The sequence below is a fragment of the Colias croceus genome, chromosome 6 (assembly GCF_905220415.1).
Source record: "Colias croceus chromosome 6, ilColCroc2.1".
Taxonomy (NCBI): Eukaryota; Metazoa; Arthropoda; class Insecta; order Lepidoptera; family Pieridae; genus Colias; species Colias croceus.
This window is the reverse complement of record NC_059542.1, coordinates 7547071-7568337: the sequence shown is the minus strand read 5'-3', so window position 1 is coordinate 7568337 and position 21267 is coordinate 7547071. Positions and strand designations below refer to the sequence as shown.

At 33.2% G+C, this 21267-nt stretch overlaps 1 protein-coding gene across 1 annotated transcript in view; it reads right to left on the bottom strand.

Moving 5' to 3' along the window:
* LOC123692679 (zonadhesin-like) overlaps nt 1–18991 on the bottom strand; it is a 31110-nt gene extending 12119 nt beyond the window's left edge. Inside the window, exons 1-16 of the mRNA XM_045637451.1 lie at nt 18911–18991; nt 18230–18412; nt 17814–17927; nt 17292–17351; nt 16568–16762; nt 16114–16299; nt 15274–15462; nt 14658–14849; nt 14439–14516; nt 14105–14311; nt 13370–13558; nt 12690–12884; nt 12134–12331; nt 11604–11783; nt 1756–1983; nt 1408–1599 (exon numbers count right to left, since the gene is read on the bottom strand). Coding sequence (XP_045493407.1) covers nt 1408–1599; nt 1756–1983; nt 11604–11783; nt 12134–12331; nt 12690–12884; nt 13370–13558; nt 14105–14311; nt 14439–14516; nt 14658–14849; nt 15274–15462; nt 16114–16299; nt 16568–16762; nt 17292–17351; nt 17814–17927; nt 18230–18412; nt 18911–18971 — 2647 coding nt within the window. The 5' untranslated portion in view covers nt 18972–18991. The remainder of the gene's footprint in view (nt 1–1407; nt 1600–1755; nt 1984–11603; nt 11784–12133; nt 12332–12689; nt 12885–13369; nt 13559–14104; nt 14312–14438; nt 14517–14657; nt 14850–15273; nt 15463–16113; nt 16300–16567; nt 16763–17291; nt 17352–17813; nt 17928–18229; nt 18413–18910) is intronic.
* Between the last annotated feature and the right edge of the window lie 2276 nt (nt 18992–21267).

The following is a 21267-nucleotide window of genomic DNA, read 5'->3' as shown; positions in this document are numbered from 1 at the left end:
ACAATAAGGTTTACAAACATAAGTGTACAGTGACTTATAATAATAAATAACGTAGGGGAGAGGGGGGCATAATGGGGACGTTAAGGAAAATACATAGTAACATGATTAACGCAATGTATTTATTAATTAAAATTTAAAATGAATCACAACACTTTGGGTACTTATTAAACTTTCATTTGGCATAGAATTTGGTGACCAATTTCGGGGTTTGTCCGCATCTTGCTGTAAAGAAAAACACTGTTTAAATATGATAGAAAGAACAGGTTTCTTGAATAAAATAATTGAATATTTCAACGGATAACACGAGTTTTGAAATAAATTTTGAATAATGATTTTAACAATAATCCACTCAACGGTTCGACGCCTCCTGGAGGCACTCAACGGTCAACACTCAACGGTCGGGCGCTCCAAACATCCTTACGTGGTCACTGGTTAGGCCTCTCGCGCGTACTCCCGCTCGCGGGCGCGCAATCGGCTTGTAATGAAGATTTCTCAAAAATGGCAAACACTTATAAAAAATAAAAGAATTACTCGTAATTCCAGTGAAATTTCCATTAAGACAGTATTATTTACATCGTATTTTTATTTGAAATTCAATTAAAAATAATGAGTTGAAGTTGCAAAGAAATATTTCACCATTTTCTTGTTAAAACATGTGATAATACTGATACACAAACATTTATTTGATTCAAATTTATTTTATACTTTACAATGTTGTTTTAGGATAAAATACCACATCTCATATAAAAATATTATTTATTTGAAGACAGAAAATGAAAAGACTCCCAAGACTACGACGAACTTCAAACTAACATAACGCGACAAAATTGTATTGACCTTGACCATAATTCTTCGAATATTGTAAGAATGGGATGTGTAGATTACAATTTGTATAAGTTGGACAGGGACAGGAAGAGTTTGGTGTATTTTAAAGTGGATATTTAAAACAGCTGCGTGCTTGCCTCCAGGGAGCATAGAACCATTCGAGCAGGTCAAAATAGTTGCCGCCAGGAGGCGTTGAACCGTTAAGTGGGTAAGGATGTTTTGAGCGCCCGACCGTTGAGTGGATAAAAAAATATAATAAAACATAAGATGTTTTGAAACACTAGACTAGACTAAGCATGTATAAATATAGGTACTTATCTGAGATACTTATCTTATATGTACTAGAATTCATGGAATTTCAGTATTTCCAGATATTTGTATTCCCTAGTTAGTGACTTGTGATGTCCTTCGTGTAGAAGATATACTCAAAGGACTTGCATATTGAAGTATCCTATTTCGTAATTTAAGTATCCTATTTAGCATTTAGGTTTACAAAAAACTGGCTTATTATGAATGTGCAGGTTTAATTCCTTTTTTACCTACGAAGAAGCCGTTTAACAGGGGACGATAAAGTCAACTTACGGCACTCGTTTTTGGGTACACAGGACCCGTCTCTGGTTCTATACAGATTATCAGCACACCTGCAGCTTGGATTGCAATCACTGTCCCCCAATTGTGGGGCTGCTTTACATAGAATTGAACTTTCGTCAACGTCGCAATCTGGAAGGCAATAAGCCGGGCAGAGATCGAACACCTTGTTCTCTCCGCAGTCCGCTTAAAGTAGAAGATACGTGTTAATGAGATTTATACAATATAAAAGTTATACATTCCTACTCAATAAAGTTAAATTTATGTAATGACAATGCAGTAAAATTGAGACATTAAGTTTAGATAATATTATGATGATTGATAAAATTTGCCGATATTTACGTGTTGGACACTGTGCTACGGGGACACAAATCCCATTTTCGTCTCGCAGATAATTCTCCTTGCAGCGGCAGCCTTTTTTACAATAGCCTGCAATTAAATCGATGCATAATGCTGGTAAACCCAACTGAGAGCAATTTTTCCTTCCACATCCTCCATTGATACAGTCATCTGGAACCTCGTCAGGTCCGCAAATTGGTTCTTGATCCGTTGACGATGACGCTGACGAACCTTTAGAAATACAAAACCTTTGAGACCTTTTTTTCCTGATTTTAATTAATCCAATATGTGTATGAAGATAAATACGCAAATGATTCAATAACATCTGTAATTTAAGTCAGCATTGATTTATTCCACTGCATTGGAAATTTTAATGAAGGTAAAATATTTCACATTTATGAACACATTTTTGGTAAACTCTTTATATACCTCTAATATGGCATGATTAAAATTGGGAATGATACATTTTCGCCTTTGAATTCTTTTGTAATTATTAAATTAATGTTTGGTAATTACAGCATTGGAGACTATTAGTCTTACTTTTATTGAAGTAATTTATTAAATAAATGTTTGTCAATTTTTTACATCTACATACACTAATATTATAAAGAGGAAAACTTTGTTTGTTTGATTGTAATGAATAGGCTCATATACTACTGGACCGATTTTGATGAAATTTGGCACAGACAATCTTTAGACCCTGAGAAAGAACATAGGCTACTTTTTATTGCGAAATATGTTGTACCACGGGCGAAGCCGGGGCGGACCGCTAGTATTTAATACCAGCGGACCCCGCAATAGACTTTGATTCGCGGGGTAATTAAGCAAATATTCATTATTAAAGAGTATATTTTCAAATAAGAATCTGGTTCTATACTCCATTGTCTATTAATTATATCTTTGAGTTTTATACGTGTACACTGTACACTATACAGCTATGACAAGATAGAGTACAGAAGAGTTAATTTGTGTGACCTCAGATTGACTAGACAAAGTTTGTACATATTATTTATTATTTCTTTATTTAATGAACATACGTTACGCATCACAAAATATTTACACTACTGTTAGTTATTTCAATGAAGAAATCATCGTCAGATTGTATTGTCATATCCTACTAATATTATAAATGCGAAAGTAGGTGTGTCTGTTTGTTACTCTTTCACGATGAAATAGTGAACCGATAACAATGAAATTTAGCACACATATAGAGGGTAACTTGGATTAACACAGGTTTTATCCCGGAAATCGCACGGGAATGAGACTATGTGGGTTTTTCTTTGAAAACGAGGGCGAAGCTGCGGGCGTAAAGCTAGTAAAATATAATTATGAAATAAAGTAGAATTTGTGAAGTGTGCTTTTAATTAACAATGAAAAAGTTGTTTGGGTCTCTAGTTTGTTCGTTGCGAATAATGAAGGTGTACTACGATTTTTTTTTGTAATAAAATTAGGCTTGCCCCGGCTTCGGACAGGTTAAGAAAAAGCTCTCTGTTAGTAAAAAATCTTCATGATGTTATGTTCAGCATTTATAGATTAAAAAAGGAGTACATTATAGTGCTCTATACTCTATATTATATATTAATGAAAAACTAATAAAGAGTAATTTATTACAGCAACACAACAGAACAACTGTCACAAACAGGACCTTTTTAATAAAGGAATTGAATTGATTATCCTAGCTGTTTTACTTGCATTATATTCAGCTTTTCACCTTGTGTTTATTGTTGCTTAGTTTCTAATTTTGATTATGAATATAATATTATATAAATAATATTATGTAAGTGTAAATAACCCCTACGTATAACCGAAGCGAGTCAAGATGCCCAAAAAACCAATGTGTTCAACATTGTGGAGTTCACTACGATGTGTCAAGTTTCGTTTTTCATTTAACAATTTATACTCTTCAATTTACATGGCGTATTTTCAATTATTTTTCAATAACAACTTGGCAATTTGTTTAAACAATTTGCAATATTGCTATTTAAATATATATAACTTATAAAGATTACAAGAAATATAATTGAAGTTTTTTTATCACGGGAAATTTGTATAAAATATATTATGTTGGTAATAACTCAGCCCCCGGAATCACAGACACAATAGAAAATCTATTGTGTCGTGATCCGATCGGGCCGCTCGGGGCTCAATAAATGTGTTGATTCACAATCTTTTACAAATTGATTGATTTTTTATTCGTCAAAGATAACAGTTTTCATAATTTAATATTAGCTAATAGTCCGGTCTATTTAAGCCTAAAATCAGGAGGAAGGTTACATAAATTCCCATAAAGCTGAATATTGGCATAGTTGTTCAAAACATCATTATAAAGAAAATCTCAAAAGTCCTCATCGTTCCGAGGTGTGCTAAAAATTTGGCACGGGGTCAAAGGTCAAAAAAATGAGTTTTTTGCGATTTTTAGCGAAACGGTGAGTTTTCTCGCAAAATTATCCCAGTACAAAATTGTAGATCACAAAATTCTCTACAAAAAATATATCAATAATTTTTTTCCTAAAAGCCACCATTTTGGAGATATACGTTCCGAAAAGTTGGATCAGTCGTAATCCCTCTATTTTGCACACGTACGCCACATATGAAAGTCACTAAAGGTGTAATAGAACTAAAATAAGTTCGCTATTATTTATTGTAACTTGCTTATGTAAAATATAAGTTAAATTACGAGAATCTCAGGTATAATGAAACCCCGTTCCTAAATTTGTACGTCAGTATAACCTTGGGATAACATCTGTCTTTTATTCTATTGTCCGCGTGGCTAGGGTCGTATACCTGCTTTATGTTGGCATGCCCAATATATGAAATACTACGTGACCAAGCCAACTAGACCCTTTTCAACTGTGAAGTCACCCGCCCATGTCTCGGGTACAGATAGCAAACTCATCAACATCTGTTTCGGGTATATTACCAAGTTCAAGTGTGGCTTGGTAATCAGCTGGACCCTAAAGACTGGGGTTGGAAGTTGATCGACAATACACTAGAGCCAGTTCAAACTTTACTTCCACCAGCACCTGAGAAACTTCTCAACACAATATTTTGCAACTGCAAGAAAGGGTGTAGTGCAAAATGTGGTTGCAGAAAAGTTGGACTGTTTTGTTCCCTGGCATGCACACACTGTCAAGGCCGATCATGCTCGAATGTTGAGTCACCAACTCTTGAAGATTCGTTTGATACCGATCAGGAATCGCTATTGGGGCAGTTTACGTGTGAAATAGAACAAGAAGAAGAAGAAGAACAAGAGGATGAACAGGAAGAAGAAGGAGAAGAAGATCAAGAAGAAGAAGAAACAGAAATCTTGGACAGTTATGAATCAGACGACTAACTTTTTATTTTAAGTATTTTATTTAATTACACCGCCGTTGTTTTTGCCCACTATAATATATAATATTATTTTGCAATAGTTTTAAAACATATAAAATCTCAGCAGACCCGTGGAATAGGCCTACTGGGGAAACCACGTTAAAAAAAACGCGCTTTGTACACTACCTCATAGGTGGCGTGGAAACGTGTGCAAAATAGAGGGATTACGACTGATCCAACTTTTCGGAACGTTATATCTCCAAAATGGTGGCTTTTAGGAAAAAAATTATTGATATATTTTTTGTAGAGAATTTTGTGATCTACAATTTTGTACTGGGGTAATTTTGCGAAAAAACTCACCGTTTCGCTAAAAATCGCAAAAAACTCATTTTTTTGACCTTTGACCCCGTGCCAAATTTTTAGCACACCTCGGAACGATGAGGACTTTTGAGATTTTCTTTATAATGATGTTTTGAACAACTATGCCAATATTCAGCTTTATGGGAATTTATGTAAACTTGAATGTGTAAATAGACCGGACTATAAGTATTTAAAATATCAAATACGATCTTTTATATTTGTTTATGAAATATACCTATTTACTTTAATATTATAAGTTCATGAATTCATTTTTGTAATAGAAATACTTTTAATTTCCACTTTCAAAATAATAAAGCAGGTACCTAACAAAAAGGCTCTTTTTCTGTTACTTAAACCAACCTCTGAATAATAAATAACGTACCTACCTATTACTTACGTAGTATTTAACTATTTAGTAATGTATTATTACTCTTGTTCAAAACAGAACATATTGTACATAGGTACACACAATAAGACACTAGTATTTTATCAATGATTTCCACTTGTGTTATCTGTTCTATTGGTTTATGTTTTTAACGAAATAACACAATACTTGCATTTACTTAGTTATCATTTTGTAACATTTAATAACCGAACACTAGTCGTTTATTCTTCGTAATTGAGCCAATGTAATATAATGTAGTATTTTGTTAAGAGTTTCTAAAATTAATTTAAATTAAATTAATTAATAGATATATCGCAAAATTTCATACTATCATTTCTCATAGACCACGTGCATTTATCAAATTAATTATATTTGGGCAGTGTGGCTTTTTGACGCTTATTCGTAATGAATGAATGAATGAATGAATGAATGAATGAATGAATGAATGAATGAATGAATGAAATACTCTTTATTGTACATACACAGTAGTAAATTTTGTTACATAGATAAGATAGCTTATAATATAGATGTACAAAGAGCGGCTTTATCGCTCGTGAGCGATTTCTTCCAAGCAACTCTATGTATGTATAGATATAGTGAGCAAGAATTAAAGAGTAGAGTAAGACAAGGAAAGAAGAAAGAGTAAACATAGAAAAGTATTATACATAATGAAGGACACATAAGTTGATACATTAATATTACAATAAGATTAAAATTATACAGATGGAAAGCTTAAATTTAGATTTATTTTAATGATTTGTCAGTGATCGAGCGAAGGTAGTAGTTCTTCAATTGACTTTTAAAGGAGTGAAGGGTCTGTGCTTTTCTTATCGTGACTGGCAAGGAGTTCCACAAGCAGATTGCTTGAACGGAAAAGGAAGAATGGAAAAAATTGGAAGAATGGGAAGGTATATGAAGGGTAAGATTTTCAGCTGATCGTAAGTTCGTATTCCTAGTGCCAAGGAATTCAAAATTAGCTTTTAAGTAGGAAGGTGATGTGGGATTAAAGATAATGGAATAAAGAGAGGCAAGGATATGTGTATTCCGGCGGAAGCGGATGGGGAGCCACTGAAGTCTTGACCGAAATTCCGAAACATGGTCATACTTGCGCAGACCATAAATGAACCGCACAGCAAAATTTTGTAACCGCTCAAGTTTATTAAGTTGTTCTTGAGTTAGATTAGTAAGACATACGTCAGCGTAGTCAAGGATTGGCAGAAGTAAGGATTGGGCCAGCAAAATTTTGGTGGGAATGGGAAGCAAATTACGCAATCGACGCAAACTAGAGGCGGCAGCAAATACTTTGGAACTTATGTTTTTAATCTGCTGAGACCATGACAAAGTTTCGTCTAGTATAATACCGAGATTTTTAACAGATTTACTGTAAGGAACAGTAGTACCATCAAGTACAATCGGTGGCAGAGTCGTCCAATTAATCCTAGAAAGGAGACTTTGGCTGCCAAATATAATTGTTTGAGATTTTGAAGGATTTAAACTCAGTCCAAAAGATTTACTCCAATCAGATATGTGTGAGAGGTTACGATTTATACAGTTCACAGCTTCAGGTAAATCAGTCAAAGTGGCTTGTGAATAAATTTGGAGATCATCAGCGTATAGGTGATAATGTGAGGTCAGTCTTGTGGTAACACAATTTATAAAAATCGCAAATAAGAGAGGTGATAGAACGCCCCCTTGTGGTACACCAGCACTTACGTCACACCAGGAAGAAAAAGTATTTTCAACCTTAACGCGTTGTCGACGGCCGTGCAAGTAGGAACGAAACCATTCTATTGCCGCAGGGGATATATTGACGGAAAGCAGTACACTCAACAATACATCATAATCAACTGTATTGAACGCATTGCTAAAATCCAACAGTGTCAAAATTGTAAGCTCTTTGTTATCCATTCCTCGACGTATGTCATCAGTAATTTTCAAAAGGGCTGTAGTCGTACTATGACCGGGGCGGAAACCAGATTGATAGGGATCAAGGAGACAATTGGCATGAAGAAACTGGGATAGTTGTTGGTGGATGAGACGTTCAAGGAGCTTTGACAGGAAGGGTAAAATTGAGATAGGACGAAAATCGGATAGGGATGAAGGATTTCTTTTCTTAGGAATGGGAATGATACTAGCCTTTTTCCAGATATTAGGAAATACTCCAGTATCGAGGGAACAGTTTAGGATATGAGTTATGACAGGGACAATAATATCAAGGATGGGAACGATCATACTACGACTGACACCATCATCTCCGACTGCTTTAGAGGTAATCGATAAGATATTCTTCTCAACATCACTGCGAGCGATTTGCTTAAAAACGAACGGCGGGAAGCTAAAAGATGAAGTGTTTGAAATATTTTTAGATATTGTTGAGTGTTTATTGCCGTCTTTAAAAGTAGGTGCAGAAGAAGAGAAATGTTTATTTAAGGAGTCTATACAAATGTTATTATTTAAAGGAGAGTCATTATTTTTACCTATGCCTAGAGTTTTGAGAAATTTCCAAATTTTTGAACTGTCCCCATTTTCAACAGATTGATGGATGTGTCGTCGCTGAGCGTCTCTACATACCACATTGCAACGATTCCTTGCTCTTTTGAAAGTTTCCCTGTCTGACAGGATTTTGTATGCTTATATTTAGCTTTTGCTTTGTTTTTGGCATCAATCAGGATTTTTATTTCACTAGAGAGCCAAGGGGCAGGAAGGTGTTTTACTTTAATTGGTCTTACAGGAGCATGTTTATCAAATAAGTTTAAGATCTCAGCATTAAACTTCTCAATTTTTTGATCCACTGAATCTGCTGACATAAGTAGGGTCCAATCTGTGTTTTTAGCGTCTTGCCGGAGACGTTCTACATCCATACCACCAAAATTTCGCTGCATGAGAATTTTGTGTTTGAATTTAGGGGGACGGGTTTTGTAAGAGAGGTAGATTAGATCATGACACGAGAAAGAATCTGCAGGGCATTGACCGTGCTTCGAGACATGATCTAGGGAAGAAACAAGGATAAGGTCTAGAAGGGAAGGGGTACAATTTGGAATTTTATGAGTAGCGGAGAGTGGAAGTATGTGTATATTGCATGCATTTACCAAGGATAAAAGTTTTTTGCTGCGGTGATCGTCTTTTAAAAGGCATGTATTAAAATCTCCCATTATAATAACATGCTTAAAGAGTGGAAGAAAGTTTTCAAGAAGAGTCTCAAAAGAAGAAAAGTAATTGACATGAAGAGAAGGACTGTACACTACTCCAAGTAGGAGCTTTGTGCAATTTAAGGATATTTCAATGAGTAAATATTCGGGTGTGTTCGGCGGGGGAGGCTGGAGAGACTGACTCAGTATCGTAAAAGGAATATCGGAACGCAAATAAATAGCCACTCCACCTCCTCCTCTTCCGATTCGGTCGTTCCGGATTAAGTTAAATCCAGGTAATGAATAGGAGGCACTCGGTAAAATCGGTTTCAGCCAAGACTCAGACACAAGAATGGCGCCAAGGTTCTTGTTATTAAAAGAGGATAAGAGATCTGGATAGTGGGCCGGAATACTTTGGGCATTTATGTGGACTACATTAAAGTTTTTCAAACAATCGGATAAATGGGAACTAATCACTTTGTCTAACGACGAGAAAGTCACACTGGAAAAACTACTATCATTATTCTCGCTATCGGATGAAGCAGTAACATATGTATCACTATCAGAGAAATCTCCGATTAGCATTAAATTAAAATAAAGTACAAAACTAAATTAATTTTACAAATTTATCACACAAATATACTATGTTAATTTAAATACTAAAAAGTTAAACAACAGTACATTCCAGCTATAAAGAGTGAAACCAAAATAGCAACATTACGTTCGATCGTACGCATGACATCTTTATGTTCACATTACGTCCTAAAGAATCTAAGTCAGTTATTCAGATATGGCAATATTAAAACAAAAGTCATAAGTGCCAAATGACATTTAACCCAACTATTGACAATTGACATATTATTAATCTGTGACGTATAGTGACGTTTCTAAAGTGTAAACAAACTTTATCAAGTTGAACTTGAAATTAGGTACTTTTATCAGAAAATAAGTGTCTATTGTAAAAGTACAACAAGATAATCATTGCATTACAAGAAATAAGAAAAATTAGTTAAAGATACCACTATAAAGCAGTCATGGGCGGAAATTTAGAAAAAAATAAATAAAAATAAAATTTATAATACTTTACAAGAGGAAAAGTGAAAGAAAGTGAATAAGGAACTCATTTTCTGTTATATCTCTTAGGTCTAGTACCAACCGAGCTTTCCTTATTGACCGCATCATCTATAGTAGCCATGGGAGGATCAGCATTTGCATCCAATTTATCAGACATCCCAGGAACGGAGTTCAAATCAGAGGAAGATTCAACGCGATGCTTTTTCCCATTCGTGCCTATGACAAATATGATGCCATCTCGTGTCCAGCACTTGTTGACTCCAAAGTTTTGCCGTGCTGCCATAAACAAGTCATGTCTACACTTTGTAAGAAACTCGGATATGGTGACTCCAGAATTCTTGAGAGCAGTTTTGCGCATCCAGACTTTATTTTTTATATGTTGGTCTCTAAATTTGACTAGTATAGGTCTTGGCTTGTTACCTTTAGATGTTCCAATACGATGGCACTTACTTATTGAAGCAGCACTAAGCCCGGCGTCTGGCATTTTATTTGATAAGTTCTTGATAAGAATAGAGGATGAATCCTCATCCTTTTCTTCACCAATACCATGGACAAGCAACATTTTCCTTCTAGATCTCATCTCTTGTTGATCTTGAATCTTGAAGAGGAGACTAATTTGTTTATGCAATAAAGTTATTGAGGAAACAACAAAATTGCGAAATAGTGAAAAATCTTCAGCTAGAGATGTGTTTGTAGAAGTAGTGTTGGTGCCAAGTAGGGAATTTTGAAATTCAGCCATCCTTGTGTTGAACATAACAGTCATTTCAGCAAGTGATTGTTGTAGTGAATCCATCTTGAAGTAGGTTGCAGTAAAATAAGGAGAATTGTATAGGGATACTATGCTGGTGAGTACAGAACACTTTTATATCATGGAAAGTTCACCAAATACTTTAAAATTATAATAAAAAATATAAAAATATCAGAGAGCAAAAATTTTAAATGTTAACAGTTTTACATCTACCCTCGAATGTAATGTATGATAACTATTTTTTTTTCTAGTAAGGACATGAAGGTCAAAGTTTTATGTACATTGTACATACTTCACATTTCTTCTTTAATTAAAGTAAACCGTGCCCTGTCACAGTGTTGCTAGTTTTAAGGATAGGTTTTCCGTGTAAATCTCAATTGGCTTTTTAATCTAAGCAAAACATTTATTTCGGAAAGTAACTTGCTAACACAGCTTGCTAATAATTATATTAAGGAATTAGCATCAAATAAAGGAGAAGCAGTTGTTAGATTCAGAAATGCTATAGTTAGTTACAGAAAGCTTTTACTTTTAAGGAATTAATTTTTAAATTCAAATGATTATAAAATTAATTCCTCACATGGGTCATAGGACGATTTTGAGTTTTGTTATAACAGGCTAACGTGAAGTTAAATCGTCGTAATTTTATTTTTCCAAGTTTGCCAGATATATTTAAATAAAAACAGAATAACGACAAACATATTTATTATTCCATATTTAGAAGGCCAAAATATTTCAGGTCAACTACAAATAATAATATGGTTCCAAGGTTCTAGTACCTGAAAAAGCGAATAACTGTGTTATCACTTTTATTTTTCTCTTGGTATCGTATCAAGAGAAAACTCACCGCAGTTTTGTGGTAGAACACATCTTGATTGTGTTTCATCAAATATGTAGTTCTTTTTACAGTTACAACCGTTTCTAACGCATATCCTTGGGCAAGGTCTGGGACCGTTCCTTAAGGTGTCACAAGTATTACAATATACTCCGCAACCCTTCATTGCATTTGGGTCACCTCCGCATGATGCTACACAACAAAAATAATTATTAGATAATGATTACGTAAATTCTGACGCATGATTGTAATTACACCCATAATAATGGAACTTGGTTGTGCCATCTGAAAGTACTCTCAATAATCGAAAACTAAACTCTACAAATATTTCATTATTCGTGAAAAGAAAACCGCATTCGTTACCACCGGTATCCGGACCGAATAAAATCTCTTAAACACGCTATACTTTTATTGCATTCATCGTTCGGCTCAATTATAACTATATCATCTCTCTAAAAATTTGATGATTCAATTGATATGAAACCGAAACGGGTCAATGCTCTGGTAGCACTTATTTACTAAAGAATAGAAAAATTTCTCACGGCAGTTTTCAGCGGGAATACATTGACCATTATCGTCTCTAAGATATCCTCCTTTACATATGCATCCTGGTTCTGCGTAATTATTGTAATCTTCAAGCATTTCACATTCAAGAGGATATCCCAATTGAGAGCATTTCTTAGGTTGGCAATCAGCTCTGGTATTATTCACGTATATTTCATTTAATCCGCATTGAGGGGCTAAAATAGTCTTTCAAATTTAATAAGTACAAGCTGAAAATACGATCATATCTAGCATATGAAAATACATACATAAAATGAAAGTAGGTACAAAGCAAAATAGTGTTTCTTTTATGTAAGTCAATTTATTTCTAGTTACTACATAACAAAAGTAAATTATAGTATTATGATCCGGAGCCGATCATCTCATTTATATACATATATCGAATATCTCATTTCCGCTATGCTGCAATTCTGATTAACCCATTGAGCCCCAAGCGGCCCGATCGGTCCAAGACACAATAGATTTTCTATTGTGTCTGTGGTTCACACCACACAATTTCTTTCATTGCTTATAATCTATAATGAAAAATCTTACGACATTGTTTGATATGTATGCAGGTTCCTTGATCGTTCCTCACATAATTGTATTCGCAGACGCAGCCCGGTCTCACAGGCAAGCTTTTAAGGTCCACAGGTATATTTGGTCGAGGGCTGTGCAATTCTGCACACGTTTTAGGCCTATTCCATTCGTTTATATTACGTATATATATTTCATTGGCTTTACATTGTGCTGTAAGAAATTAATCTATTTATTCCATGTGGTCTGGTATTAGCGGTGGTATGTAGACATTAAATTATGTATTTTGACGATTCAAAAGCACTTACGAAGGAAGTATAATTGAATGAATGATGTTTGAATTTGAGTTTCATCCGGGAACGGGAAATTTACCTTATTTTAAAAAAAGAATATGTGCTATGTATAATGGACCCTCTGCACTGTGGGCAGCGTTGGGCGATTAGAGGCTATCACGCGTAGAAATCCTAAATGTCTATGATCGGCTGTATTTGTAGATGTTTATTCATAATCACCATAATTGCGGCAAACATTGACGATCATTTGTTGGACAATGCTGCCAATTATGAAAAGGGCCCATAAAAATCAAGAGACCTTAAATTTGTAACGTGTATTTTTGACAAAGCTTCGAGTCGGTAGATAGCTATCGACAAAACCTTGATAGAAAATATTATTAGTAAATAGAATATAATAATACTTACTGCACTGTTGCTTAGTGATGCATTCTCCATGATCATTACGATACATATTAGGCTTACAACGGCATGAAGGTTTACAAGCTATTGTTGCATTTGCGGGACATTTATACTTAGCTTGAAGACCTCTACAAGTTTGAGGAGGACATGTTTTTGGGCATTTCTCATACACTTCATCTCTGCCCGGGCATTTTGCTAAAAGTAATATTTATAAAAAAATAGTTCCAAAATAGTAAAAAAATAGTTATTATTTATGTTTCATGAATTAAACACATATATTATTGATTGAAAAAAATTACATTAAAAATATATTTTTTAGTATCTACATTCATCCATAGCCAAACATTCTAAAAAAGCTGTAGATACAATAGCGTATTTTGTGCTATTGTTCACATAAATAATGAAGTTGAACACACTTGAACAAATAACATAAATGGTAATATTAATAATATACCAGGTATTTAACGTTAACCTTTTTTTTAATTACGACATCTATTATTTGTTTTCGAAGGTTGCCGATCTTACTTCGATATTCGTCAATAATTACCGGTGGAGATTACAAAATAATAAGATGGTAGAATGATAGAAAGGTATCAAAAACTCACTGATAAAAAAAATGTACGCTCATTTCATCTTTTGCCCATATTGTAAACTTTTATGAAACACACAGTCTTCTTTTTGGCAATCTTAATCTTTCAAGTAATATTAAAATAAATAAAATAAAAGAAGAAAATATCTTACGAGCAGGACAATCATCGATAGGAATACAAATGCCGTTTTTATCACGCAGGTAGTTATCCTTACAGCGGCAACCTTTGTCACATTTTTTCACCATAAACAGGCAGTTTTTGGTTGTGGCCAAGTCAAAACAGCTCAATTTGTCACATCCAGTATTAATGCAGTCTGACATAACTTCATTGGCTCCACAAACGGGAGATGGAACGAAATCTAAAAAAATATAATTTAAAATGAAAAATATTGTAAGTAATATAAAGATATATAGTTTTCTTTTAATTTGCGAACAAATTTCAGTCTAGATTTAATAAAGAAAAGTTTTAATAGTCATCATACTTACATGCTACAGCAGTTATCATTATAACCTCGGTTTGGTTTGTATCTAACTTGTCAAAATTAACAACACCGACATCAGCATCTGAAATGAAATTACATATTTACTTGTGTGTAAAATACGAAGATGTTTAAAAATTTAGTGCATCTTTAGATTGGCGGAATTCAATTGTCCTTCTCCCTTATACTTCTTTATTGAATCAAAATATAACAGAAAATATCTCACAGCAATCTTCAGTAGGGATACAACGGCCATAATGGTTCCTTGCATAGCCTTCAGCGCAGACGCATCCAGGTGTTGGTTTACTTTTATTTGCCTTTTCATATTCCATTAGACCCAATACTGACTCCGAACATGTTGTGGGTCGACCAATTGCCTTTACATTTTTAACATACACTTCATTTTCTTTACACTCCGCTGAAATTAATCAGCACGTTAACTTTGTGGGTTTCACAAATTACCGTTTAATTAAAATTGTTTCCCGCTTGATTTGATATCTTATAAGATTCGCGATATTAACCAACATCGGTCCTTATGGTAGAATTTTAAATGGGTTGTCGAATACTTGGTTTCGCATGGACAAGCTAGATCGCAGGTTTGATAGTCTGTAACTACATGAGGTTATAATATATACACTATACGGGTTACTAACAATTCACTTTTATTTCGAGTATGTGTGTAATTTGCTCAGCATAGAAAAAAAATTGGTTAATTTTTTTTACATTTCAAGCTTGAAAGACGTAATCTTATTTTGTTCTAAGTCATGCCTAATTCATAGTTAATTCACTGGTTAAGGCTATTGAATAAACTGTTCCAGAAGATTTAGCTATATTCAACTTACGTGGGCATTGAGCAATGGGGACGCAAATATTGTCCACGTTTCTAGCGTACCCAGGTTCACAGTAACACTTCCTATTACAAGTGATGTTTATGATGGGACAGCTGGTCTGATTCTGTCTGCTCAGCTTGTCGCACTCGTTGTCACAGGCACCACCACAGGTGAAATACTCGTGCGGTCCACGGCACTTCACTAATAACGAATGAATGAATGAATTGTTCATACATAGAAACAAAAGTTGGTAAATGGGATTTTTCGTGGAAAATGTGGTTTGATAGTTTGATTTAATAATTGTGGTAATTATGGTGTGAGATGTCGTACATTTTAAATTGGTGTTATTATTTATAAGCATTTACGTATCTATATTCGAGATTTAAGTTAAATATTTTGTATTTATCGTACTTGTTTGTGATTTATTAATGTTGCAATTTTTCTACAAAATTAGACAATGTACTTTTTGGCGTAAATTAACAAGTTTTCATTATTACCGAGGAAATGTGACTAGCCGCAAATTAAGTTGGTGATTGGTTCCTTTAGCATAGAATGTCAAAAACGTATCCGTTCGCAAACCTCGGAGAACGGGCCAAAGTAAATATCAGATTTTAATTTTAATTAGTATTCAAAGTGAATTTTGCTTGTAAAATCTTGTTTTATTACCAAACATATTTCTGGAATCTTGCTCTACTAACACTATTCCAATATGCATATGCCTGGAAGAATTAATTTTCTAATTTGTTTTATTGAAATAGTTCTACTTTTCAAGATAAACTGAACCCTAGTTTACTAAAAGTACTATAGAAAATAATAACTTAGTTTAGTTTATTTCTAAAAAAAATGACTCACGGCAATCCTGTTTTGAGATACATTCTCCCAATTTGTTCCTATACATATCAGGCTTGCAGCGGCATGAGGGTATACACACTGCCGGTCTTATTGGGCACGGGGCTGTTGACCAAAGGCTTTCACAGGTCTGGGGTGGACAGGATTTTGGACAGTATTCGTATACTTCGTCTTTTCCTAGACATGTAGCTGTAAGCGAATATTGTGAATTATTGCTCATATTGAATGTATGAATTGTTATTCACAATTTAGTAATCTAATATCATGATACAAAGCTTTGAGAATATTTTTATTGGTAGAAGAATTGTTTGATAGGTTTGATGAGATTTTCTTGGTAATGTTCGCAAGGAAGATTTCAATTAATAGAAGTGATTTGTTGCCTTTTTGTCAAGAATCAAAAATAGCCCGAGATATTGAGAAATACGAACTGTGTATCTAACTAAGCTACTATACTCACGGCATTGACTTTTGAGAACACACGCTCCATCGTTATTTCTATAGTAATTATCAGCACATCGACATCCTGGTACACATTCTTTATCACCTACTTTTGGAAGGCTTTTACATCTAATCACTCGTTCGTCAACATCACATCTCCTGGGTGGACATGGTGCTGGGCAAAGGTCGTAGACTTCGTTGAGCCCACATTTTGCTATAACAAACGTTTTGTTATGACCTATCTGTTTTCTATAAGCATTAAATATATACATTAAACGCATCTTTAATCAAAGTATCTTGTGCTTATTTTTAATCTACTAAGAAAATTATATATCGATTGAGCTTTTGTACCTTTTGTTTCACCTTTTGTTTCAGTTCCAATTCAGGGAAAAAGTATAGCGATGTAATTTTATGCACCAAAGTGCACTACGATTATATGTTTATAATTATGTGTAAGTCTGTGAATACTGCTACTGTGTAGAATGTAACGTATTTACTGAGATCAAGAATGAGCTTTGGTCGAGAGAATTTGATCATAATACGTACGTTGAGGGCACTCAGTAATTGGAACACAAATCCCTTTATCATCTCACAGGAAGTTTTCCTTACACTTACAACCATGTTTGCAGGATTCTTCTAAAGGGTCTATAAGTATTTTGGAAAAACCAACTGCTTTCAGTTGGCTGAAAACTTATCTTAACTTTTTTTATGTAATATTGAAAAATATAAGCTTAAAAACTTACGCTTTATTTGTACTTTAGCAATTTCTTCGCTGCTGCTGGCACTAGATGTAGCGTCAGCCTCTAAAATCAATATAATATTCTGTTATTGATTATTCTATCTATTGGAAAACTTGTGAATTTTACGTGTTTTGTCTAGTTGAGATCTTGTTCTCGATAAATAAAGCCATAAATGAGTCTCATTCTCTTCTCATCTTTGCATTTCGATTATTCGACATTTAAATACACGGATAAATTATATTTTTACTATAAACTCAGCAGTATTAAGACTGTAACAAACTACGTGAACTATGAGCATTAGTTAGATCTGGGTCTGCCAAAGATCATTTTTTTATTTGTGTTAATTATGTTAATACGTGTTAACTATTTCGTGAGTTATTATGTGTTAACTATTTTATATCAACGACGATTTCAACGAATAATTTAACTGTCCACGTCACAATATTGACGCAATTAAAATCATCAATAATGTTATTACTATTTTATGATTTACTTGCAAGTTATCTATTAAAAGTTTAAGCTTACCTGCACTACTGCTTGAAAGATCGTGATTGTTGTTTGGAGATTTTACAGGTGGAGTGGGGGCTGGTGCAGGCGTATCATCTTGTGACGATGAATTTTCGTCACTCATTTGATTATCTTAAAATAAATAAAAACCACAGTTGATTACTTGGAGATATCATTAGTGGATGAGTCGTTAGGCCGGTTGTGCTTGCTTGCGACCTTATTGGGTATCTTATATAATTGGATATTATCTTAATAATTATAGCTCATAGACATTAATATTACAAAACATAATGTATCGATTTGATTCTGTAATAAACTTTAAAAAATTAGTAAAATATATAAGACCACTTTTAACGAATCTTAGTTTAATTTGGTTAATTATGTAATTTTTGAGCAGATAAAAGTATATGAATGAATGCATATTTTTAACTTACAGCACTGTTCTTCCGATATGCATACACCAGCTGAATCTCTATAGAAGCCGCTGATACATCTGCACGCACCCACACAATCATTCATCTTTGGACAGTGGTTCGTTTTGCCAATGCTATCACATGTTTGGGGGTTGCAAGTACTGGCACATTTCTCATAATATTCATTTCTTCCAACACAACTTCCTGAGACACGAGACACGTCATGTATTAACCGATGTCTTAGTTAGTTTTTAGTAATAGTCATAATAGCTTTTTACACGCAGCTTCTTCTACGAAGTCAAAGGAAATTTATAAGGGAATGAGATGTTTCAGCTAGATAAAAAGTGGTCTACGTCACTGTCTAGCCTCCTATCTATATTTACACACAAGAATAAAACTATACAATCTCTTGGTTGTAACGTGAAACAAAGACAAACCAACGAACAAATATACACATACTTTCGAATTTATAAGCAAGGATTTTAAACTAAAATATACAGGTGAATGTAATATAAAACTTTTGTAGGTATAAAAAAATATAAAATGCTTCGCTATACGCAGGAATATCAGAAACTATTACAAAATATTGTTTTATCAATAAACCACAGTAAACAAAGTTATAAAAACTGATCTATTTGTAATTGAATTTCGAATAAAAAGCGTTTTGGAGGTTTGTATATTTATAATTTTGATAATAATTACCTGATCCTGCCACAAAAACAAGACTTTCAACAATAATCAAAATGAGTGTTAATTTTAACATCGTTAAACAGAATGTGTTATGAAAAGTTGTTGGAAATATTAACACTTTTATATGTATTCCGTGGTCACGCTCACAATTAATAATTTAATTTAAATAATAATAAAGTTATTATTGCATACCTATGTTTTGTATTGTATTCGCCTGCTGTTTCAATTTACTTTTTACACAAGCTAGTGTACCTATTGTAAGAACAATGATTATGACTCGAGTTTATGTTTTTTCACTTAACATTACACGAAATGAAATTTTAATATTTATATTAAAGCCATACTTCATCCAAATTATTACTACCTATATTTACTATCTGTGTTTACTATGCTTGTTGAAAATAACTTGACAAATAAAAATGCATAGTTCAATTCACTAGCTTATTTTTACGATGAACGTTCGTACAAGCCGATAAAATAATTGTTGTATTAATTTTAATAGATTTATTTGTGCTATTTTAAATAAATTAATATCGTTTTTATTGATGTCGTTGGTAATAAATTCAATTTGTTCGGTGACCAAAATAAAGAAATTATACACTAGGATATGCTTTGTTGGTATCGATTATGTATTTAAATAGAATTGCGGTAAAAATAAAATTTAATTGAAAATATCTATGAAAATATCTTCTATGAAAATATTCTTGAAATTTTATTTGGCCAATTCTGGTATTTAAGAATTCGTTTTAAATGCATAAAAAGATATCGTTATAATTATTATGCCTCTATTCTTTTTCGATAGTCATAAATTGTCATAACTGTATTTACGGAACAAAAATTTTAGACATTTTAGACCTCTTTTAATATGTTATTTTCCTAAATGTCTATTTTGCATAATAATACATACTACACACTTACATAGGTACTTGGCAAGGAATCGTTCGAGTTCCACTTTTTCCTTTTATATCATTGCACACATTTGTTACTAAATCAAAGGGAATAACGTACGTAGTATCATGCTATGTGTATATTGTATGGTCTGTTATCAAAGCACGTGCCTATTTAATTAGAAGTACAAAGCTTAACATACAAGTATTCACAAAACATATTATATTTACAAAACATCAGATATTCCACAAATATAATTGTTATATTTTTAGTTAATTATTAATTTAAAATTTATTAAACGAGAAATTTATAGAACAACAATTTACTTAACAAAATGAAATCAAGAACTCGAATAAGCTTTTGTGGTTTCCCTATCGTGTTCACCAAAGTTTACTAACCATAAAACTTATTATAATTGAGAATTACATTGATGATATTTTAGAACTCTATTAATTTAAAAAATAAATACTTCAGTGTGAAAAAAATGAATTATCATTCAATTATGTTAAAAATATCTGATAAATATGCAAAAATTTCCCTATCAGACCAGACCCAGGCCTGCTTTTATCGAACTCCTAAATACAAAACCTCCTCATTATACTTTTAAAAGAGACTATAGCCTCGATAACATAAAAAAGTTCAGAGAATGTCTAAATAGTCTCTCCTGGGCTTGTGTTTATGAAGAGATAGATTTTAACGCATCATTTAATACATTTCATGAACATTTGTGCCTTTTTTATAACCTTTGCTTTCCGTATATTAAAATCAAACTGAACACTATCGGAAATGTACCTAAAAATTGGATCAGTAAGGGTCTAAGAAAAAGTTGTAAAACAAAGCGTCTACTTCGATGCAATTACTATAAAGCAAAAAATGCATGTAATAAAATTAGATATCTGAAATACTCGAATGTCTTGAAAAAATGTATTTATAAGTCAAAAAAACTAGCTAACATTAAATTTATACATAACAGTGCTAATACAACTAAAGCAGTTTGGAAAGTTATAAAAAATGAAGTTGTTAATCAAAAAACCATAGATTTCATAGATAAAATAACATACAACAATATTACAATTACAGACCCTACACATATTGCAAATACTTTTAATACACATTATATAAATTCAGTTTCAACCATTACAAATGACAATTTTATGAGGTATAAAAGTAATATTAATTTCAATGCGAATACTATGTTTTTAAATCCCATGACGACTGATGAAGTAAAGATAATAGTAAATTCTTTGAAATCGACTGGCTCTGTGGGTTATGATGGATTAAATACTAAAGTGATAAAGTCATGTATCGCTGAAATTTTAGATGTTCTCACCTATCTTATAAACGCCTCCTTTTTGTTGGGGATTTTTCCAGAGGCTCTAAAAAAATCGATAGTAAAGCCGTTATTTAAGAAAGGAAACAAACATGACGTAAATAACTATCGTCCTATTACCTTGGTACCCATTCTATCAAAAATATTTGAA